The following is a 16,430-nucleotide window of genomic DNA, read 5'->3' as shown; positions in this document are numbered from 1 at the left end:
CAGCCTGTTGTCTTTCAAGTGCATTTTCTTCAGACATCTCAGAGAGGTCAAGAGCCGTGGCCACAGCACGTGTGGAAGTATTACTTACTTAATGCATTTGAAAAGGAATTCTTTTCTGGGGCTCAGATAGCACCTGCCATAAACCAGCTAAGAAATGCAGTTCAAAGCAAGCTGGCCTCCGGGCACAAATACCTCTTCCATGAACTAGAGTTTGAGTTTTAAATGAGTCTTGAAAACAAATGGGAGAAAATCACAACCCAGAGAAAAACCGGTCTTGTGTGCTTTATGATTAAGAAAGCAAAAATCTTTTAAAGGTATAAAACTGCCTCTCCATCTCATTTCTACCCCCAACCCCCATACTTTTAAAAAATTCATTCACTTTTAAATTACAAAAGATTTGGAATTCTGAACACTTCCTAATGACTATCTCAGAACTGTGTAAGCAATGTATATACATGGAGAACAAAACCTCTTCAACTGGTCCCACCGTTCATGCCAGGTGACACTTAGGAACACACCTCTGGGTTGTTTTAATTTTTGAGACATGCTGCCCTCAGACTGGTAATCCTCCAGCCTAGGGTAACAGGTCTGAGTACACCCAGCATGACATTACATACACAGTGCTAACCACGACTGTCACACCAATGTTACAATGATGCCTGACTAGATGGACAAATATCCATAGTTGACAGTCTGTGGTAAAATTCCAATATGAGGGAGCCTGAAAGGGGGTAAGAACTGGGCAGCACTGGCTGCACACCAGATCAGCCAAGCCTACGGTAGATCCTTCCATGGACAATGCCCCAAAGGCAACAGCCAGGAGAACCCTTTCTCTCTCTCTGCCTAGCACTAACTTCTGCTTTCCAAAACTAAAGTACCTTGTGGGCTCTCAGGAAAAAGGAAGGGCAGATGGACAGACCGACAAGGAGCGAAGATGATGCCATTGATGCTCCGTTACTGACCTACCTTACAACAAGAGCAGGAAATATTTTCACCAATAAATAACCTTGAGACAAAGACCAAAACAAAATAATAATAATAATAATAATAATAATAATAATAACCCCTATGTAAAACATTACTTTCTAGGTCTGTTCCTATGGAAAAGGCAAAGCACATTTAGATAAAGGCCCACCAGATTGAAAACAAATCCACTTGACTTTATTCTTAAAATTCCTAAGAAATCCTAAATTTTTTTTTTCATTTAAAAAAAAAAAAGTTTAAGGTTGTAACCAACCAAGATCCCCCAACTCAGCTTCTGGCGTCTTTAAGAAATAAAACTCTTAAACTAAGAAAAAAGAAAAACCGTACCACTGCCCTAAAGTGAGCAGCTCTCCTGCATCAGCACCATTTGTAGTTACACTCTATTTCTCTATTGCAAAGCTGTAGATGCAAACAGGCCCCTTGCCTAGGCTCCTAAGCCCTACAGAGCTTCATCTCCAGTTCTGGTAGAGTATTTTGACTGTCAAAAACCATGCCTTCATTAGCATTTTATGTGTTGTCCCTTTCTAGTCAAGCCCCCAATTACCAAACTAAGTAAGAGCAGGATTCCTTTTTCTCTGCTTGTCTGTTTCTTGCCTGGCATCCAATCCCTGCTCTTAGTTCCAATTACCAATCTGTTGTATTGCAATAATTCATGGATCTTAAAAGCTCATGAATTTAGAGAAAGAAAGAAAGAAAGAAAGAAAAAAGACCAACTCCAACCTGCACTTATGTTTACTTATGTTTACTGAATAATCTTAGTCAGATCTTACGGCTTAGGTGGCATAATGAATTCCTCTCAATCTTGGAAATTAAAAAAAATAAAACAGGTTCAGATGTTATTCTCACGCCCTGAGACTCACCATTTTCAAGCATACAATTCAATGTTTCTGAGTCTCTTCAGAGTTTGTATAACCACAAACTAAGGCTAAAACATTTTCATCACCCCCTGCAGAAAATTCCTGGGCCCCCTAACTCGATCTCTCCCAGCACCTGGTGTGCGGGCTGAACATTTCACGTAAGAATCATACAAGATTTGGCAGTTCACAACTTATTTTCTCTAGTTGTAGTATTTTAAACGCCCCGATGTTCAACCCTTGCATCTCTCATAGAGATGTTCTTTTCTAATCCTTCTGACAATTAAAACATATGGCCTTTTAAACTTCAAGCCCCGAACCTCTCCCCCCCCCAACCACCCCCCCGCCTGCCCCTCCACAAAGTATAGTTGACTTGCTATTTCCCTGCAGAAAAGCCTTAAACTGTAATTTGCTAGTTCGGTTCTTTGAAAAGTTCTTATTCTGGGTTCTCCTTCTGGTAGGTAATAAAGCACTAACTTCTTTAAACGCCAACACTGCACACACCTCGGGTTCCTGACAATAGGACTTTACCGTACCCTCTGCAGAAAGATGACTAAACCCTTTTCCTTTTTGGAGACAACCACAATAACTCTCAAGTGCATGTTGATTTTCAAAACAGAAAGCAGCCCTACATTATCTGGCCTTCGGCTAGCAACTAAAGTCCCTTGTGTGGGTCTCCTCACTCTCCTGCTACAAAGCAAACATGTCTGCAGGGTTGCCTTTCTTCAAGAAACTTTCACAGTCCCAAGATGAAAGATGAAAATACATCCGCTTATGTCACGCTCTGGAGACTCACCATTCCTTAAACCTAATACCTGTGTGGCTCAAAGACTGCCTCTGCTGGCACCCAGAGACTTTCTCCTCCATTGTGTGGTCTAGCACCTTTCTGGCTAAAACTACCCTCGACTGTAAAGAGGAAGGAAGGGCAGATACCCAGGCAGAACTTCAGCAGGCCCTAACCAGGATCCTGAATGCTGTCAGGGTATCAAGAAACCGACAATCATAAAAGAAGCCTCTCAGGAAGAGCTTGGCCCTCACAGAATTAAAGACATCACATATTAAAATACCTTCCTCCTGCTTCCCCAGTTCTGGTCAAAGAATAGCCTTCAGGAAGACTCAGGGTTTCAGATGCCAGCTCCGGCCATCGCGGCTTCTTTGCATTTCTGAATTTCTACTATCTAAATAACAAAAGTAGCGACGTACACAGTACTGTAAGATGCCATAGTAAAATGGACTCGTTCCTGGTGTCTTCTAAACCATATTTAGTCCTAGAAATCTTCCCTGCCCCCAAACACCATCTAACCGCCCAATCCAGTGTGCTCAAAGTTTGGAAAACAAAGGACAGGAGAGCCCACATTTGTGAGGTCGGCCCTCTTACTCTAGGCTTACTACAGCTATAGTTCTTTAAAGACCTGCTCAGACTCCATCGTAGGTATTTCATAAAAGAGATTTAAGGGTTTGTTTATAGAAACAGCCTTTGTGAATTACCGCAGTGGTGGGGGCAGCACCGCCCGGCTCAGCCTCCATCATCCCCCCCCCACCCCGTAACTCCTCAAAGCTAGGTCGTGATTTTTTCGAAGTTAATAGGCACCACCTGCATACATTCTGCAAACATTACTCATCCGCACGCCCTCACTTCCCCGGCCCCAACTCAGAGACTGCATTTAAACTTTTAATCGCGTTCAAATTACTCTACCATCTCTAAAGTATGCCACACTGTTTTTCTCGAGAACAAAACCCCTCCTCCTCCTCCCCCTCCTCCCCCTCCTCCTACCCTCATACACTGTGGAGAGTTCTCATTCCCAGACACCCCACCACCACCACCTACTCCTACCCGACACCACCAAAACAAAAGCTATCAGATTGCAAGCGATAGCGAGCACTGAGCGATACTGCTTAATAAGTATGTACAAAGGAAGTGCGGGGCGGGGGATTGGCAGTGCAACACAACTTTTGTCACAATAAAACCAAGGCCAGAGCTCCCCGCTCGCAAAACAAAACAGCCACCCATCCACTACCATACTACAGATCCTGTCGCAGCTCAAGCCACGGCACACGACATCTCTTCCCCAGGCTGGGAGTCCAGTGGTCTCCTCGTGGTCCTATAGCTGTGGATGCATCTAAATCCGCGCTGAGAGCACGTGTGTGTGGAAAAGCACGTCGACTCTGCACATGGGTGGATGTCCCTATCTCCTCCTTACTAGGACGCTTCTGAGGGAAAAAATGTCCAGAGCTGGGTAGAATCTGAGAGCCCAAGGATCCTCTAAGCTAGGGATCATCCAAGACACCCCCCCCCCCGAGAAGTCTGATTAAAGTTTCAAGATCACACTTCCCTAGGGGAAACTGGGGTTCATACCCCGCACCCCAAGGCCACACCGGGCAGCCCAAATTACCAAGCCTTGGGGGAGGTGGGGACTAGACATCTACAGTCTCCAGAGATGCGAAAGGCCAAGAACCCGAGGGGCCCGATGGGCCCAACAAGTTGAGAGATAGGAGGCCGCGCCCCGATGTTTGGAAACCTGTCCTGGGGGCCCGAGGTTTCCCCATCCCGTACCTCCCCATCAAAGAAAACTTGCGTGCCGTTGGGCAGGATGCTCCCGCTCGCTGCCACGGAGCACTAGGTCGGTCTACCCCTGCAGCCACCCGTGGAGCCTCCAAGGGTGCTGTCATGGTGCGCTGCGCGGGATGGGCGCTGGGGTGCCAAGTGGCGCGCCCCGGAGGGGGTAGACGAAGGTAGCGGGGCTCCCGGGGCCACCCAGACGCCAACTTCCCCACCAAGTGCCCACGCGTGGGCTTCCCCTGACCCGCCAGGGAGGAGGCACTGCCCACCCACCAGGCCGCGTGCGGGACAGCGCTCCCGGGACAGCGAAAGAGAAAGCCCCGAGGCCCTTCCCGCGCTCAGATGCGCTGAGCTAGGGCTCTCGGAGGTCCTGAGCCGTGAACTCGGGCCCCGCTCCGCTCCGGCCTTCCAGGAGAGCCCCACCCTCCGCTCCCGAGCCCCGAAGTCCGACAGCTGCGCCCGTGGCAACTGGGTTTTCCCAAACAGGGCGCAGCCCCTCGGAGGAAAAGTTCCCGCAGTGGCCGCGGGCGGCGGGCAAATACTCACTTTCTCCACTCGTCGGCCAGAGCGAGAGCGCGGCGGAGAGAAACACGAGCCCCCACAGCGAGGTCGGGGACCCACCTCCGGAGCCAGACTTCATTCCTTTTATTTGGGACGAAATTCCCTTTTCTCCAAAAAAAAAAAAAAAAGAAAAAAAGAAAAGAAAAAAGAAAAAAGAGAAAAGAAAGAAAAAGAAAGAAAAAAGGAAAAAAAAGTCTCCAACTCAGTCCTCACTCCCGTCCAAAAACAAGAGCGCAGGATACGATCCTCGGAAAGCGGTGTGGACAGGGAGGGTGTCGCGGGGCGGCCCCTCAGCGCCGGCAGCAGCGGCCCACGGGGCGGCGGAGTCGGGAAGCCGGGGCGCGCCGGGGCGGGCTGTCGGTGTCGTCGGCCTCCATTTGCAAACCCAGAGATGCACAAGAGGGAGGAAAACTGTACAGAAAGAGGAGCAAAGCCCAAATCGCCGCAGACGAGGACAAACGCCCCCGATCCCCGAAGAGAACGACCACCCAAGCCTGGGACGCGTGAGCGCGACGCAGTTGGCGAGATTGGTCCGAAGTCCCGGGCGCGGGCGAGGCCGGCGAGGGGTAGAAATGCGGAGTGGAAATGAATGAGCGGTTCCCCCCTCCTCCGGCTCCTCCTCCTCCTCCTCTGGGCTCCGCTCGCCGCCGCCTCCTCCCTCAGCGCCGCCGCCGCGAGCTCCTTCCCAAATCCAAATCCAGGACACACACAAAGCGGCGGCCGCGCTGCGCTCAGCGCTCCCGCCGCCCCGCGTCGGCCCCCGCCCGCCGCCGACTCCGTGCGCGGGGGCTCCGGCTCGCTGAAGGTCAAAGCCGAGCACGCCGCGTGCTGTGGAGCTCTTCGCTGGCACGGGAGAGGCGTGGAGGGTCCGGGGAGCGGGGCCGAGGGTCTGCGAGTGCCGGGCGCGCCGGGACAGGCTCACTGGCGGCTTCCCTGTCGCTCGCCTCTCTCGAGTTCGCCCGGTGCGCTCGCTCCTCCTCGGTTCTCCTCCCCTCCTCCTTTTTTTTTTTTTTTTTTTTTTTTTTTCCGCTCAGCGGAGTTAATGCTGGTAAACAAGAACCTCAGCCTCACCGCGCCGCCGCCGCCACACACTGGGGGCTCTACGCGCGCGCTCTCGGGGCCGCGCACACGTGCCCGCGCGCACACTCAAAGCGGCTACAGCCGCAGTCCCGGCGAGCCGAGGGCCGGGCCCCGGACTCGGCAGGCGCCAAGAGCCGGAGTTCGGGATCGCAGGGACGTGCGGAGCGGAGCGCGGGCGTGGGGGAGCCGGGCCCAGGAGGCACCGCCCCCTGCGCCTCCACCCGCGCCGGCCCCCGCGCGCACACGGAGCCACGCGCGCGCCCACGCTTCCGCCCCCACCCGCACTGCGCCGGCCGGGGCCTGTCCGCACCCTCCCCTCCCGCAGGACTCCAAAAAAACAATGCCCCGGGCGCCGGTGGGACTCGGTGGCCAGCCGGGGGGAGCGGCGGCAGGGCGGGCGGGCTGCGGGCGCGGTGGGCGGGGAGTGCGGCCCCGGAGCTTCATTGAAAACAACAACAGCGCGGCTGGAGAGCGCGCTGGCCCGCTCTGTGCAAAAGCTTCATTGTTTCTTGCAGCTGTTGCAAAATAAATAAATAAGTGTATGCATGCGGCAATTTTTTTTTTTTTTTTTCAGTGTGGTGGAAAGCCCGGACGCGGCGGGAGGGGCACACCTGGGGGAAAAGGGGACCCCTGAAGACTGCTACGGAAGGCACTTTCCACGCCAGGCTTGGACGCCCGTGGCGGCGCTCCTGGGGTGTTCCAGTGCTTCCGCGCAGTCGGGGAGAGGACAGGGTGCGGTCCGCGTGGCTCTAGAGGTTCTCGAAGCACGGCGATTCCACCGTGGGCCCCGAGCCCTGGAAAGGGGACCCTGACCAGCGGCCCCTCGTGCCCAGGACGCGCCTCCGCCGCGGCCGCCAGAGGGCGCGGCGGTAGCCGGGGAGGGCTGGCTCGGGAATGTCGCCTCCCTCCCTCCGGGGGAGGAAATGTGGGGGCCCCGAGTCGGGGACCGACTCGGCTGGGTCGTGCTGGCCGGGCTTCTCAGCCCCATTCCACTCCCGCCCTGAGGGCGCTCCACCGCATCGTGCTGGTCGTTGCTCCACCACGTGGGCAGCCGCGGGGAAGGACCGCAGCGCGTGTAGGGCTGCGGGAACCTGCATCTGGGGGGCGTGTCCGAGGGGTTCCCAGGGAGGGGATTGCAGGCGGGGACCCTACCCCGGACATCGTCGTCTGGCTCCGGTCCTAATCTTAAGAATGTGGCAGCCGTCACCCGGGTCGGGGGATTGGGGGATCGGTGGCCACTGCAGAAACCCACCCGCACCTGCCTCCACCCTCTCCTCCCCTCCGCGTCCCTCTAGCTTCATTTGATCCCTAGGTGACTTGAAACTAGCACCAACCCAAGTATCCTCGGTGGTTTTTCTCGAATGTGCCAGAGAAGAGGTTTCCCCAAGAGGAGGCTTCCCCAGGACTGCCACCTAACGAACAAACACTGTGGAGCCCAGGTCCTCAAAGGGAAAGAAAACAGCAATGGCTGGAGAAAGGAGTTTGAAATACGTGGACTTTTAAAAATAGTGATTGGATCACGTGTCGTCCTTAATGCGGTCGGGCTTCATGACTCAGGCTAATTGATATCCACGATAAATAAAAAGATGGCTCATAAGAGTTGTGAATGTCTGGATAAAATAGAAGTGTTTGTCTTGTAAACAGCCAGACTGTCTGGTTGGTGGATAGGACGACCAGTTCTGTAGCAAATAAAGGTTTCTTTCATTACTCAAATAGTAAAAGATTTCGGCGTTACACTTATGCACACCATCTTTCATAAGGGATTTTTACTAAATTTGGAGCTGAAAATAAATCAAAAGCTACCGTAAAGGAAACTAAGCCCATGTTTTTCTGTATCATCTGAATCAGTTTTTCCCCTGGAAATGTTGGGCTCTGTTCAGTGAATCGGTTCTATAGAAGGGACATTTTAAAAAGAAGAAAAGAAAATTATACATTATACACATAGGGCTGTTTTGTTTTCCTGAAACTTGCCTTGTTTTTAAAATAAAATGTTCCAGTTTTAGATGTTCCTGAACATTAAGAAATAAATACATTAGAACTTTAATTTAGATGTATCATTTAAAAATACAAATCCGGGCTTCTAATATTAAAGTATCTCTTCAGAGCATTCTCTGAATCGAAGGGGTTCTTAATAAGTCCAGCCTGGTACACACAGCATATAATTCAAGTGCAAAGGAATAACATTAGATTTGATTTCAGAATGTTTTGACGCATACTTTGTAGATTAAGACTAAGCTTAGCAATGCTGTCTAGGTTGTTGCAACATAGAAATCTTTAAATGCAATATGTTTTTAATATTAGTTAGGAAAATGTTTGCACATTTGTTCCTCCAAATGTAAGTATATAGAACAAAGAGGAAAAAAAACGAACTGGTGTTTGTAGAGGAAGCAGAGGTTTGCTTTAGTGACTTAAGTTGTTTATTTGTTTGGTATCAAAAATAATATTTTACCTGTGGATTGTTAAATGTTTTCTTAAAGTAGTAGGAAATCAATAAGATGATGTCCCACCTCAGACAGAGAAGTTAAGAGGTTACTGTTTGGAAAATGAGATTAAAGTTACCTTCTCTTTAGGTTCCACCTTGACCTTGGAAAGACTTACTTTCTTCTGCGATTACCTTCTGCCTACCCAATCAAACTGACTTTTCTTTAGCCCTGCAAACAAAGTCCTGTTTGCTTTATACCTACAGAAATGGTGGCTCACACATTTTGTTTTATACCATTTTCCCCAGGCATCTTACACATTCTCCTTTTTTGAGCAGAAATTGGTTTCTTATTTTCAAGAATTAAAAAAAAAAATTAAAAAAAAAATAAGTTGGTAACAGCTTCAGATCTAATTATCCTGTTGGATATACCAGACTCCCCAAAGATGCACCACGTATGCGGTGAACACATAAGGCACAGCCCAGATGATTGACACATGTAATAAGGTATGTTGTGATCTGTTTCCAGAATGAAATCTAAGTCCACAGCAAAGAAGTGAACTAGAGTCTCACACATCATGTGCAAGATCTTCCAAACAGAATGCTGAGAAAACATATTCAAGTACTAGAAAGCCACACAGCATGATACTATTTTTGATGAAGCCTTTAACACAAAGAAAAAAAATGGAAAACTTTTTTTTTTGAGCAATAAAATTGAACACATGGCTACATAAATAAATATACCTACTATGTGAAGACTGAGTGAAGGGTATTCATTTCTTTGGAGGGAAGAGGGGAATCCCTTGAGCACACAGAAAGTTCTTGGAAATGTGAAGAATTTACAAAACTGCATTTTATGACTGTGACTAACACACGTTTCAAGATTTTTTGCATGTATTGAATATTAAACGGGAGTGTGTGAGAGATTTCAAGTTTTCCAATATGAATCTTCCAGACTTTAATTTGTTTTGTAAACAACTCAGAAATAATTTTTAGATGATGTAACTAGTCTGATATTGAGGAACACATTTCAGAAGAGTGTATACACATACTATATCAATGCCTTAAGACAAAAACAAATCATAAAATGAATTGAAGGGATTTACTTCGTAGGGCAATGGGCTTTGTTAATAAAATCTCTATTGGGAGAAACAAACTGGCAGTTTCTGGAAAGGTTAGACATACACCAAACTTAGGCACTAACATTTTTACCCCTAGCTTTTAACCGAAAGCAATAAAATATGTTCACAGAAATAGCTGCATGACCATGCTAGTAGCCTGTTTACTCATTATATTGAAAATCTGGAAACCACCCAAATGTCCTGCTAAAGGAAGATGGATAAACAAATCGGTCTAACACAATACCACCCAGCAATAAAAAGGAGCTGACTGCTAAGTCGTGTGAGTACAGACAAGTCTCAAAAGCAGAATGTATAAGCCAGACACAAAAGAGTGCATACTGTATCAGACCATCCAAACCAAATCCAGGGGCAGGCAAAACGGATCTAGGAAACCAAAACCAAAATTCGGTTCATGGTTTCCCTTGGTGGGTAGGAAGTGAGTAATTTCGAGTCAGAAGAAAACAAAACAAAGAACATTCTGGGGTGATGGCAGCAGACTGGGTCCAGGTAGATGATTTTGTGTGCTAGAGTGCACATTCACCAAAACCATCCATCTGTACACTTTAGACACATGGACTTCATTCTATGTGGCTGAATCTGGATTTAAACATTGAAAGAGTGCATTATTATATATGTTGAAAATTTTTCAACTGTTCAAAAAAATAAAACCGTTAACTTGGAGTTCCCTATTTTTTTTTGCTTCTGTGTGAGTCAGTTCAAATTCTAAATTACAATCACTTTGCCCAGGCTGATGACCAACATCTTTTAGGAGGTCCTCAGTGAGAGACCTTCCTCAAGAGCCTTCAGGTATGGAAGTCATCACAATGTCTCTACAGAGAAGTCTAGGAACATCCAAGGTGTGATATGACTCTGTGGTTGGTTCCTGTCCCCACATAGCCACAAACAACTAGAGATCTGTTTGAGCTTAACTTGAGATTTTCTATTTTTCTCTTTCCTTTTTATCTTCCTTCCTTCCTTTCTCCTTTTCTTCATTTCTTCCTTCCTTTCTTTTTTCTGTCTTTCTCCCTCTCACTTTTTTTTTTTACACTCTGTCACTCAGCCCAGACTGGCCTCCTAACCTTTCTGACTTAGCCTCCCTAGAGTTGGGCTAACAAGAATGAGTCACCATACCCAGCTATTCTGTTTTGGGTTTCAGGGATAGCCAGCTTTTGTGTCATAAATGTTGTATTCCTGAATGTGGAGATTACAAAGAGCATTTGTATGAAAACAGTCAAGAAGCGAACAGTCTCCTGGGGCAGCTTTCAGCACCTTGTTTAGTTGAACTATCAACAAGAACAGTTCCTGAAAAACCCAGGCCTGAGTTAGGAGTGGTGGGTACCCTTGGGACAGTCATTGATCCAAGGTGGAGACTCTGTGGCGGCATCCTGCCCGAAGACCAGTACTTCACAGGTTGGCACGAGGGTACCTGACTTGAAAGTAAGCATGATTCAAGCCCTACGTGGTGATCTCTAAGAAAACGAGCAGACATACACAGGCATACCCCGCCTGTCTGCGGGTGTAATCTTCAGTTGTGATTTGCAGTGGTTAGTTCCGGGGATAGGTGTACCATCTTTCCTCCTTGTAATTAACTTTCAGACATACCAATAGCAGGAATCCTTGCAGACAGCGCAAAAGATGCATCTTAGGCGTTGCAGGGCATCTGCATGTGATTATGTGAAGAATCGGGTGAAATCAAATGTCTGTTTCCTCTGACTAATGCCAGCAGCTCTGAGACGTTTTAGCAGCAGCCCAGGGACAGTGAGAGACATGCTAAACATCCACCCAGCCCCTTCTGACTTTACTAAGCTGTGAGGCTTTCTTCAACTTTCTCTACCTTTTGCTCTTTTTCTCTGCGAAATGATAATGTTGGCATGGAATTTTCAGCTGGAAGATAGTACAACACCTTCGGTTTATAATTGATATTCTAACACCTTATAATCTACCTTGTCTTCTCTGTCAAGTGACCAGCAGTTTAAAAATCAATATTCTGGCCACTCAGGGAAAATAGCTCTCAATCTTGTTTCTCTAGGAGATTTTTTTTTAAACAAATTAGTGTTTCTTAGATTAGAAAATATATCTTGTGGTTCTGAGTGCCCATATTTACTCCTCTAAGAATTTGGGGTCTGGAAAGACAAACAAAAAGGTTACTAAAGCCAGATAAAGTAGCTACAGGTAACCCACAAAGGGTGCCCACCTGAGAATAGTCCTGCGAATGTTCCACTTTGGAGTATTAAATCCTAGTGGAAGCCTGTTCTGCAAGAGAAACTCATATACTTAAGACAGGAGATTACTGTGTAGCTCGGGTAGACCAAGCTGCCTTCAAACGCACACCTACCAGCTTCCGTCTACTGAGTGCTGGGGTTAAAGACATGAAGCATTATACCTTTTCTTTTCTACAGCTGACTTTGTCTCTGGTTTTAAGAACAGGCTACGGAACAGGAGCTCTTTCTGGAGGCCACATATAAAACACCATTGGCTCTCTAATGGTGGCCACCACATCTGCAGAATTGTTTTGTTTTGTTTTGTTTTCCAGCTGTCCTTAAGGATCTTTGATGGTGCAGAGTCCTAACACTGACACAGAAACACAGAAGCAGGCTGACTCCTACATTCAGAGAGGATAGATGGAGATGTACAGACAATGAAAAGAAATCTTACAGGGTTCTTAATTTCAGGTACCTGAAAAGTGACCAATAGATCCGATCCTAGTGGCTAAGGCACAGAGCAAGACCAATGGGAAGAAAGTACATTTCTGTTCTTTGAAAGACCATCCCTTCTTTTTTTTTTTTTTTTTTATCAAAACAAACAAATTGATTTTTTTCCAGTCTCTAATAAGAATGTGTTTTGTGTGGCAGAGAGAGCCCTCTTTCTTAGAGAGTGTCTGTACGGACACTGAGTTTAATTCGAATCATTTCGGGAGAAATGATCCAGAGAAACCTTTGATTGACTGAGATGTTTATAATCCCTTCCCACTCTAATCCAATACCTGGATTCTAAATCTATGTTTGAATTACTGAGGCCACTGGAAGAGTTTGGATTTGTTTTTAGATGGGCAGGGGCTCACCTCTACAGTTGGAGATGCAGGAGCTCAAAAACACGCATCAAATACACCTTGTCTTCTGAAAATCCTGATTAAACGACTCCTGAAAGAGATTCTGGCCAGATCCAACGGGCCAAGTTCAGAAATCAGAACTTGCTTCTAGCCAGTCACTTTGAGGAAAATGGTTAGAACAGGTGAGGGCAGAGATTAAGATAACAGTTTGCTTGTAAAATAATTGCAGTGTGGAAACAATCTAAGTGTCCTTCTGTAGAAGAATGAATGGCATGCTTTGTTTATGTCGTAGAATACTATACAGAGGTTAAAATGGAGGAACCAGATCTACATGAATCAACAAGGTGATTCACCAAGGTTAAATAAGTCTCCATTATGTAACTGGCAACCCATTGACAATACAATCTATTGTTACTGAGTACATACACATCTAGCAAGAGTGAGATACACAGGAACTAGAGGAACAGCTTCAGGCTTCATGTTCAGGGATGGAAAGAGAGCAAGAGATTAGAGAGCAATCCAGACTGTGTTGTCAACATTTGATTTGGTGAAAAGGAAAAATAGTAAACTGCACAGGTTACTCTTGCTAACCTCTCTAGCCCACTACCTCATTTCCTGCATTCTAGGTCTGTGGTGTTCTTCCTTTGCCTTTTAAAAAACCTTTTATTTTAGGGCAGTTAAGGGTTTACAGGATTCCTATAGTTACAGGGGATCTTCTGGGCTTAATTGCTAGAAAGGAGGATCTCCAGATGGCAGACTAAGGGCATATATGTGTGTCCTGCCTTATGTTTATGTGTTTCTAGATGCAATGGCTGCCTTAAGCTCTTCATATTAGCACCTATATAACCATAGTCCATTTTTCAGGATTAGCAGACCAATTTTTATTAATTGTTATCATTATTTCGTCATTATGATCATTATTAACTAAGTCCCTACTTTACTCAGATTGCCCGAGTTTTTCTCCTAATCCTCCAATTCTATCTGAGATGCCATCCAAGACATCCTTGAATCGTGACTCCCCCTGACTGTGACAGCTTCGTAGATGGTTCTTTTATTTGATGACATGTCCTTCAGTTGGAATTTCATTTCCTCCCTCATGATTAGACCGCGGGATATGTTTGGGGGAAGAGGACAAGAACCCCAGTGATAAAGTGTCATTCTTGATGCGTCGATCAGGGGTGTGTAACTGTCAGTGTGGTGGCAGCACTGTTGATGGTTTCAGCCCACTTGTCCCTAGTCACATGCCATATTCCTGGAAAGAAAGCCATCGCAGGCCACCCTCATTTAAGAGATAGAGAGTTATACTGCGTTTCCTCAAGGGCTGCATGTTGATGTAAATTATTTGGAGAGCACTCCTCCGAGTTATTTATTTGATCTTTTATCTATAGCAGAATGAGCTCCTGGATATTTATCTCGCAGTTTCATGCTTTTTATTTCAATGCTACTTTATGTGCTGTGTTGCTCCGAATGATGCAGCTCTGGCCTCTGGGGGCAATTTCACTGGCCTCTTGAGTCTCTTCCACCCTCCGTGATCACTTTGGGGTTTGTTTCTGGCCTGTTCACTTTTCTGCCACTACAGGATGCCCCAGGTTCTTCTCCTGCGTTTCCTGCCGTGGTCTACGGTCAGTTCGTTCACCAAGATGCTCTGATTCCCTTTAGTTCAGAATGCTGTCCAAAATCCAGCACTGGCTGCTAGTTCAGCTTGCTGCTACTAAGCCAAATTGTGTGACAGGAGAGTCTCTCATCTGGCAGAGTAAAGACATATATATGTCTGTGTCCTACCTTATATTTATGCATAGCAGAATGTGTTTCTAGATGCAGCAGTCTGTGCCATTGGCAAGCTCTAGTGAGTCCTTGCCGAAGGCTCCAACTCTGACTGTTGGCTGGCAGATTACTTCGACCTCTCCTTTCTTGCTCTCGTCGCAGTGACAGCCGCTGGCTTGCCCCTTTAGCCATCCATGTTCTTTGATGATAATAATTTGAAAACATATCTTTATCTTTATTTTGTCTTGCCTGTTTTTCCTGTGTGTATGTCTGTGCATGCTGTACCTGGTATCCAGGGAGGCCAGAAGAGAGATTCCCTGAAGCCGGGGAGTTACATTTGGTCGTGAGCTGTCACATGTGTGCTGGGAATGAAACTTGAGTCCTCTAGAAGAGATAAAGGGAGGGACAGAAAGATGGCTCAGTGGGTAAAGTACTTGCTATGTAAACTGATGACCTGAGTTCAATTCCTGAAATCATTTTTGCAAAGTCTTCTGGCAATCAAACACACACACACACACACACACACACACACACACACACATACACACACGTCCCACCGTGGGCCTCTGGTCATAGAAGCCAAATGCACACCATAGGAATGTCGAGTCCCCTTGCTTTCATTCGGTAGGTAAAAATCTGGTCTTGCAAGGAAAGCAGCGGCAGCCCGATTATACAGTCAAACTATAGTCAAGACATACATGTCTCACGTGTGTGCTCATCTGCATCCTAGTCCGTCACCGAAAGAGTGAGCTTTGTACTCCTTCTGGCACATTGTATACCCAGCGTGGCCCATCTACCGCACGCCTGGTGTTAAATAAAGCACATGCTGGGTCATTGGAAATCGTATACGAAAATTGTCTAATCCACAATCGGTTTCTATTCAGTCGTTTCTGGAGAACCATGCAGTCAGTTTCCAAATGAAAACCACCACACATTTAAAACGCTACTGAGTCCAAAAACACATTACCAATGACCCTCCCAGCACCATAGATGAGCCACAGCACACTGCAAGGTACTGGTTGTTGCACCCCCTGACCTAGCAGGGTATATATACTAAGATGCGTTACATATCAGCAATGCAGGGAAGAGACCAACACTCAAAACTGAAGCAGATTTTTTCTGCATCCACATCACTCTCACGTCATCGTAACACTGAAAAATCCTAAATCACATCATCGCAGGCTGGGCAGCATCCGTGCTTACAAATATCCTGTCTGCCTCTTTATCGAACATCAGCCGATGTGTGCTTCTTACTTTCCCTTGAGCCACAGCTACAAGGGTACACCTAGCCTCCACAGGGAGGGTATGGGAGCACTCGTTCTGTTTCAGGAGTCTGCGCCAGCCTCCTCCCTTCCTCCCAAACCCTTCCCTTTGGTCCACGTGTCCCAATCTCATCTCCCCCCTTAATATTTAAATTAATATTGATGTAGGCAGAGACATTTCTAATGTTGTTGTATTTGCAAAGCTGGGTCACAGTAATAGATACACAGTAAAGCATTGGGGTAGTGGTCTCTCAAGGTAGCATTTCTCTCAGGGAGGGAGGGAATCTTCTTCTGGTACTGGTGAGTTGGCTTAGCAGGCAAAGTGATTAAGCCACTAAAAGACACTTGTTTCACAAACCGGTCTACCTGAGTTTGAGCCCTGGAACCCACCTAAAAGTAGAAAAAGAGAACAGACTCCACTAAGTTTTCCTGTGGGCCCAAGCAAGTTACTTAAAGAAGTCTCCCAAATGCCTGAAATCCAGGAAAAGATGAGAGCTAATCCTAAGGTATAGTGGCAAAAGATCTGTCTCAAAAACCGACAGTGGCCAGTTTTTCAAACATCAGTTTTCAGGTATATGCATTGAGTGAAGCAAACCTGAATTCCTAGTTATGCAGCATTAAAACGTACCACTTCCATCTGATAATAGACTGCTGCTGTGACCATCTACTTTTTGGCTGGTTGGGTTAGATAACTCCCAGCTCATCTCCTGATGGGCAGCTCAGGTCTCATGGAAATTTCCACTAAGGCCCAATAGCAGGCTGGAGCCTTCTGAAAG

The 16,430-nt window shown here is 46.8% G+C and overlaps 1 protein-coding gene across 2 annotated transcripts in view; it reads right to left on the bottom strand.

Annotated features, from left to right (window-relative positions):
• IGF1R (insulin like growth factor 1 receptor) overlaps positions 1-5,057 on the bottom strand; it is a 264,623-nt gene extending 259,566 nt beyond the window's left edge. For both annotated transcript variants that reach the window (XM_080914258.1, XM_080914259.1), the window contains exon 1: positions 4,945-5,057. In XM_080914258.1, coding sequence (XP_080770384.1) covers positions 4,945-5,038 — 94 coding nt within the window. In that variant the 5' untranslated portion in view covers positions 5,039-5,057. The remainder of the gene's footprint in view (positions 1-4,944) is intronic.
• Positions 5,058-16,430: the final 11,373 nt, after the last annotated feature.

The sequence above is a fragment of the Micromys minutus genome (assembly GCF_963924665.1).
Source record: "Micromys minutus genome assembly, chromosome: 3".
NCBI classification, from domain to species: Eukaryota; Metazoa; Chordata; class Mammalia; order Rodentia; family Muridae; genus Micromys; species Micromys minutus.
Note: the sequence above shows the minus strand (reverse complement) of the source record. Positions and strands in the feature narration are given on the sequence as shown.